At 37.1% G+C, this 6,968-nt stretch overlaps 2 protein-coding genes across 2 annotated transcripts; one reads left to right on the top strand and one right to left on the bottom strand.

The window, feature by feature from the left end:
- The first annotated feature begins 729 nt into the window (after positions 1-729).
- On the top strand, positions 730-4,644 carry LOC132170135 (uncharacterized). Its single transcript, XM_059581036.1, has 6 exons — positions 730-1,261; positions 1,364-1,513; positions 1,686-1,826; positions 2,066-2,116; positions 3,011-3,543; positions 3,803-4,644. The coding sequence occupies exons 1-6, from the start codon at positions 730-732 to the stop codon at positions 4,439-4,441; spliced, it is 2,046 nt and encodes a 681-aa protein (XP_059437019.1). The 3' UTR covers positions 4,442-4,644.
- On the bottom strand, positions 4,492-6,007 carry LOC132170134 (probable transcription repressor OFP9). Its single transcript, XM_059581034.1, has 2 exons — positions 5,558-6,007; positions 4,492-4,503 (listed from the first exon to the last, which is right to left on the bottom strand). The coding sequence occupies exons 1-2, from the start codon at positions 6,005-6,007 to the stop codon at positions 4,492-4,494; spliced, it is 462 nt and encodes a 153-aa protein (XP_059437017.1).
- Positions 6,008-6,968: the final 961 nt, after the last annotated feature.

The raw sequence follows: 6,968 nt of genomic DNA, 5'->3' as shown, positions 1-6,968 counted from the left end.
ACAACCTAGACTATGAGAATAAAAGAGAACCTCCTTACTTGATTTACACGGCTAGGCAGAAAATCTCCTTATTAGAATAGGACTAAAATACTACTATTAACCTATAGTGGAGTAAATCTCCTTATTGAAATAGGACTAAAATACTAATATGCTCGTAACATATTGTGTTTTCTTGTAACCCTTTTGTATTCTTTAATAATAATTTTAAAAGAAAAATACAAAAGTATTAGCGTTTTTATTACAAATTGACATGATAATTTATAATTAGATTTGACCGATTATCAACTTAACCCCACGCCAATTTATCAGGAAACTTGTAATAAGGGTTGCAGTTTCTCTACCCGTTAGTCTTTGTATTATGCGTGTAATAGCCTGAGGAGATATGCTTTTTTTCGTTCTACCCACCATCTCTTCTCTCTTTGCATTTTTTTTTTTTTTTTTCTAAAAATTCAAGATGACAAGGTGAAGAGATGGTGGGTAGAATGCATTGTAGCATTCATCATAGCTGAGTCTATTAATTAAAGAAAAGGATAGCTTTCTACCATCTTGAACGATAGGCGACAACACTCCCACAGAGAGAGAGAGAGAGAGAGAGGGAGAGAAAACTTTCCACCCTTTTGACCGATAACACATCTTGAGAGTGAGAGAGTGAGAGAGAGAGAATTTTCCATCCTCTTGACCGATAACAGTCTATAATAAAATACGGTATTGTCAGAGAGAAAGAGAGAGATGGCCAGTGAATATTTGAGTCCCTTTTCAGGTCTGAAGAAGCCTTATCAGGCAGCTTTGAATGGAGACTGGGAGGCCATGAAGAGCTTCTACGACAAACACCCAAAGCATGTCGTTCGGCCTCTGACGATCGACGGGCTCACTGCGCTTCATATTGCAGGATATACTAGTGAAGGAACGGAACTGCTTCAGCATTTGCTTGGTCTCCTACCACCCTCCGAGATACCTCTTGCCATATCTAAGAAGAGCGATCACCATAACAATGTTTTTCACGAGGTCGCCTCCACCAACAATGTTGCCTCAGCGAAACTCTTGATCACCGAACTCTCTCAAAACAATCTGCCCGAGCTGAAAATGATACTCGAGGATCGTAATCAACTTGGTGAAACCCCGCTGTTCAGGGCAGCTGCCCTTGGTCAGACAAAAATGGCCAAATTTTTGGCTAAATTAGTTGGGGATCATATAAGTCCCCACTTCCATAGACATGACAGCATGTCCATTCTCCATGCTGCTGTGTTAGGCCAACACTTTGGTCTCTCCCTCTCTCTTGCTCTCTCTCATGCAAACATATAACTTCAAAATGAATGGAATGTTTTAATTATGATCTTTTATGATTTTTTTTTTTTTTTGGCAGAAACCGCCATTTGGTTACTAGGGAAGGACAAGACACTTGGAACAAAAAAGGAAATCAATGGCATGACATGTCTTCACCTGCTAGCGAAAATGCCTTCTGCTTTCAGGAGTTCATGCAACATGGGAAAAGTGAAGAGACTCCTCTATCATTGTATGTCTCTACAACCCTTATCATGTTATGTTATGTGCGCGCGCGCGCGCCTTTCACAACAGCATTACATCCATTTGTGTTTGGCTTCATTTACTTTAAACAAAGCGTTCTTGTTATGCTTTAAACACCCTATAAAAATATAATTAGTAATTTAAAAACATTCTTAGTGCAGGCCTTCCTGCCCATCTGGATGATGACGATGATGATGTTGAAAATAGTAATGAAGTTCAAAAAACATCAAGTCAAATGGAATATTTGGAGAGAGGCAGCCAGGATACCAGTAACCTCCGCCAATCAAACAAACATCCACCAGGTAATGTTATAAATACATACAAACATCTTACAAAAGCTAAAAGAACATTAATATCTTTAATTTTACTTTAATATGATTAATTTAAGGATAATTAGATCTTAATTTAACAATAATTAGATCTTATCACATCCATTTTATAAGATATTTATGAAATATTTGTATGGTATATATTACTCTTCCTCATTTGTATACTGGCAGAAATATTTTTGTAATCATGTAATTTTACATAATTTTTGCAGCAATTTCAAGAAAATACTATGCTATGCATGTGTGGAGGGGCCTAGCTAAAGGTACGACATCATTTTCATATGTGTGTATAATATTGTGAATGGGGCGCACGTATCTTTCACGCACTGTTCATCTATTTTTTAAGCTTTTCTAGCTCCACTACAACACCAATAACTTGTAGATATTAATGCTATCTGAGGGTGACAAATAGGAGAACTGGATCAAATTCGTTCCAAAGTCAAGTGAGTCGGTGGACTCGATCCCTGTGGGGCGATTACCCTCACTCTAAGGTTAACATGCACTTTTTTATTTCATACAAAAGTGGATCTCAAAATTATAGTTTAGTGTAGACTTACAAAAAAAAATATTATAGTTTAGATCTGGTGACCCATGATACTTTTCTTTCTCGTATAAGAGAGGCCTTGGATTTAACCTATGAAAGGGATGATTTGGTTGATCATATATAACTAAGTCAATATTGTTGACTCTACTATTAAAATTTAATTTTTAGGAAGAAAAAAAGGCACGTACGGTACAAATTAAATTAAAAATATATATATAGGACAGTAATCAACTAATCCTTATAAATTTGATTGATAACTAGCCATTCTGTCATTCATATTAAAGAAATGTTTACTTTCATTATTATCTAGCATATATCTTGTTCATCTTCATGTAAGATTAAACTTAATTTAATGATAGATTTGCCAAAGAAATTGATTAAAAAAAAATGTACAAAAGAATAACACCAAACACATTTCTGCATATAAGTATATATAAATGTTTGTGAAAGTGTTTAGATTCATTGATTTTCATAACTCTAAATGTAAAAGAAAATACAAATCATTGTGGCTGAAGTAGCCATTGTGGTTGAGAAATTAACTACTATACCTTATCTCTCATAAACATGTGTATATATATATATATACATTGATGAATGGTATATCATAAGACAGAATGGCCGGCTATCGATGAAATATGGAAGGTGAAGAGTAAGCATAATTCAGCTATTGAACTTACCAAGTTGCTAGCGAAGATGGATACCACATGGACAAGCAGTTTAAAACTAGAAGACAGGCCCATTTCCTTGGGAAAAGGATCAGACTCTTTGGACGACAAATCCAACTCCATAGAAGGAGGCGCCGATGAAGGAGGAGGAGGAGATCAAACACCGGACACCCCATTGCTTATTGCGGCGAGCGAAGGAATAGTAGAAATATTTGACGAGATACTTGATGCGCATCCTCAGGCAATTGAGCACATTAGTAAGGACGAGGTAACTATAGTGGTTGCGGCCATTCGCCACCGTCAAAGAGAAATATTTCGGCGTCTAAAGATGACGAAAGGGGTAATGGAACATCGGTTGTTTTCACTGATTGATAAGCGAGGCTACACCATATTGCATCACGCTGCAGACATGAAGAACTATAATGGAGGGACTCGCGCTGGTCCTGCACTCCAATTGCAGGAGGAGTTGCAATGGTTCGAGGTAATTAAGCTCCCTCTTACATTTTTACTTTCTCTTAATTAATCGGTCTTTAAACACCACAATATTATCTTTCTTGTAAGAGAAATGCTATATGCTATGCCCTCAATCCATTTGTAGCCTAACTACAAATGTGATGGGATGTAGTATGCAGCATTACTTTGTTCTTAAACAAAGATTCTTCTAACCATATAACATTTCCAATTGGTTTGCACAATGTTGAGAAAACTCATAATTAATCTTATACAATGTCCCCACGCAGCGTGTGCGAAAGATAGTTCCCTCTCATTATGTCATGCACCGCAACAATGCCGGTAAGACTGCAGACGAGCTCTTCAAAGAGCAACATGCCGGCCTTCTCGAGAAGGCGGAAAGGTGGATAAAGGAGACCTCTCAATCGTGCTCTGCAATCGCAATCCTTGTCTCCACGGTTGTTTTCACGGCTGCTTTGACCGTCCCAGGAGGTAACGATCAGACGGGTCATCCAATATTCCTTAATTCTCCCTTCTTCTTATTCTTCATCATCATGGACGTAGTCTCCCTTGCTAGCTCCTTGACTTACGTCGTCATGTTCCTCTCCATCCTCACATCTCCATTTAAGCAAGAAAATTTCCTCCAATCTCTCCCTCGAAAGCTCATGATTGGCTTCACCTTACTCTTCCTCTCCATCACAACCACTATGCTTTCTTTCACGGCCACCATTTTTCTCATTAGTCATTTTGAGAAGAAAGCTTTGACTGTCACTCTCATTAACATTGCTGTGTTGCTTCCCGTCTCCATCTTTGCGCTTATGCAGTTCCCCTTGTATGTTGCACTCTCCAATAATATGCATTCCCTTTTCAAGAAAATTATGAAGAGGTCTCTTCGCCAGACTTCCATTCCTCGTTTTTCCAACCGGTAACCGCAAGACATGTACGTTAAGATACGATCAATGAGAGAGTTTTGTGTTTCTCACAGGTTAGCCTGCAAGCAGCAATAACTCTTTTCGGGATATTGGAAATTTGGACATGGTTGTGTACTTTTAGTTCCCATTATGAACTATATGTCATTTGTGATTATACTTGATTTATATAGTCTTATACCTATGCAACGGCACAACCTAAATCTGACATGCAATCTTGAATTGTCACCCCTAATTTTATTAGAAATGCTCTATATATATATACTCCTACTCTTATGCTCTCTTAGGTGACACTAAATGTTACCATTAAATTTAAAATTTAATAGTAATTAATCTAAAATTAAATAATTATTTTTAGTGTTAGTCGAGAATTGCATTTAAGAGTGAAAAAATGTGAGTATGTATAATATTTATCCAGTTATGATCCCGGTGCAAGCATTGTACTCGCTACGGTCACGGTGGGGAAAAAGGAAACTACTGAAAGAGGCCCAGTTGCCCCCAAGCCAGCCGATGTGGGGGGGCACATATATAGTAGCTAATTGGAAATTGTCTGGGCAGATTTCGCCACCTATGTGGTTGGGCCATTTCTACTCCTTCAGCACGCGAAGCCCACAAAAGATTAATACTTCATTTCGCCTCGATGATGGGTTTCCCCAACTTAAAAAACGAAAGAACAAAAAAAAAAAAAAAAAAGGCTTTCGTATTTAATTGAAGTTATTATTTGAATTGCCATGTCCATCACTATTAATTAGTGCAAATTAAGAAATTAATGTGGGCTCTTTTGTACGTGGAACTAGTATTCCCGATTGTATCAGGCATATTGTAAGTTCTGAACAAGTTTTATTTGAATAATAAAATCAGAAAATTCTACCTCAAAAAAAAAAAAAATTTGTGGGCTCTTTTAGTGAGATTTATTGAATCACAGATTGATTGCGATTTATCATAATCAGTAATTCTCTAAAATATGGGTGTTTCCCATAAATTAGGGAACAAGTATCCAAAAACCATGGTACAATAATTGTCGCATGCATGATCACAGATTCAAATTTGACACTAAAAATTTCATGATATTAGTGTTCAATGGCATTTACAAAATAAAAATAAATTGGAGCAAACCTCATGGAAAACCTCAAGTATAATCCCATGATATTCCTCGGAATTCATTGAAATATAATAATTCAAGAGGCTACGAAGATCTTTCGGCTCTTGAATCCGGTTTGCCATAATCATCTCAATCATGGACTCTCTAAAATCTTCTCTTGGATCATAAGAGCACTTTTCCATGGCCACCATTACAACGAACTTAGTCCCTTCACCACCTTTTTGCCTTCTTCTCTCTACAACTTGTCTTGCCTCCTGCCTTTCTCTAATCATTTGGTCGAGCCTCTCTTGCACCATGGCGTGCGCCAGGCTTGAGATTGACGCAAACCTGTCGGAGTTTGAGCTCTCTGCTTCCTCTGAAGAAGACACACTAAGCCTGCAGCTGCAGCACAAGGCCCTGCATCCTCTCTGCTGAAGCTGCTGCTGCTGCTTCTTGTTGTGTTGCCTGGAGGTGGAGGCTCTCATTCTTTGACATGAACAGGGAAGCTTTGAAGGAAAAAACATGCTCAGGAATAATCATTTATGCTCAATTGGCAAGTAGGTCACGATAATCATGATTGTGTCTTGTGTTTAGAACATTTTGAAAGATAAGGTTGGAAGACATATGGGAAACATTTGTGTTGTTAATTGAGCCAAGTGATTATGGTGTTCTTGTAGACCCTTAATCATTTCCTCTAGAGGGTAGTATTAGGTGGAAAGCATTTGAAAGTCTGCTTAATATGGAAAGTGAGAAGTTCATCGAGCCTTTTGATCAATACATAAGACTTAGAATAATACTTTGGTTGCCTGCACATGCCTTGTGGGTATCGATCGGCTCCATTGTTGTAACACTCGGAAAATTAAAAAAGTGCAAATAATTAATAAAATACTTGTCCCAACCATAATAAAGCTACTAAGCAAGTGCTTATAAGTGTACTTGCCTAACTTAAAAAGGACGGACCATTATGTGATGCATGGCCTTGGAAGAGGAGAGAAGCCCTAGATCTTAATTAGAGGCCGGAGCTAATGCTCAAGTAAGCACTTGATCATCTACTTACTGCACAAGCAAGACAAGTATCAAGGAGGTGGTCGAAGTATTGTGTTATAATATAAATTAAATAATCAAATTTATTTATTTTTTTATCAATTTAAATTTTTACAATAAATGGTAATTTAAGATGATATTAGATAATGGATACGGTCTTGAGTTCGAACCTTATTTTTATCATTCAACCCCTATTTAAAGAGAATTTGAGCTCACACGTGAGAAAAAATATTAAAGTATTTCCACCAATACAATTTTTTTTTTTTAACAGAAATCTAAGGATTTCATTAATTAAAAATCACTAGCATAAAACTCTTATAAAGTAGAGTAAAAAGCTTTTATAGCACAAAGCATAAAGCTCTGCAAAAGTATAGCCACATGCTATGAGATAGTCATGAATAC

Source organism: Corylus avellana, chromosome ca2 (assembly GCF_901000735.1).
Source record: "Corylus avellana chromosome ca2, CavTom2PMs-1.0".
Classification (NCBI taxonomy): domain Eukaryota; kingdom Viridiplantae; phylum Streptophyta; class Magnoliopsida; order Fagales; family Betulaceae; genus Corylus; species Corylus avellana.
This window is presented reverse-complemented; position numbering and strand designations above follow the sequence as displayed.

Coding starts and splice junctions, on each gene's coding strand:
- LOC132170134 (XM_059581034.1), bottom strand. CDS start 6,007: ATGAGAGCCTCCACCTCCAGGCAACACAACAAGAAGCAGCAGCAGCAG.
- LOC132170135 (XM_059581036.1), top strand. CDS start 730: ATGGCCAGTGAATATTTGAGTCCCTTTTCAGGTCTGAAGAAGCCTTAT. Junction 1,262..1,363: donor TGTGTTAGGCCAACACTTTG/GTCTCTCCCTCT, acceptor TTTTTTTGGCAG/AAACCGCCATTTGGTTACTA. Junction 3,544..3,802: donor AGGAGTTGCAATGGTTCGAG/GTAATTAAGCTC, acceptor GTCCCCACGCAG/CGTGTGCGAAAGATAGTTCC.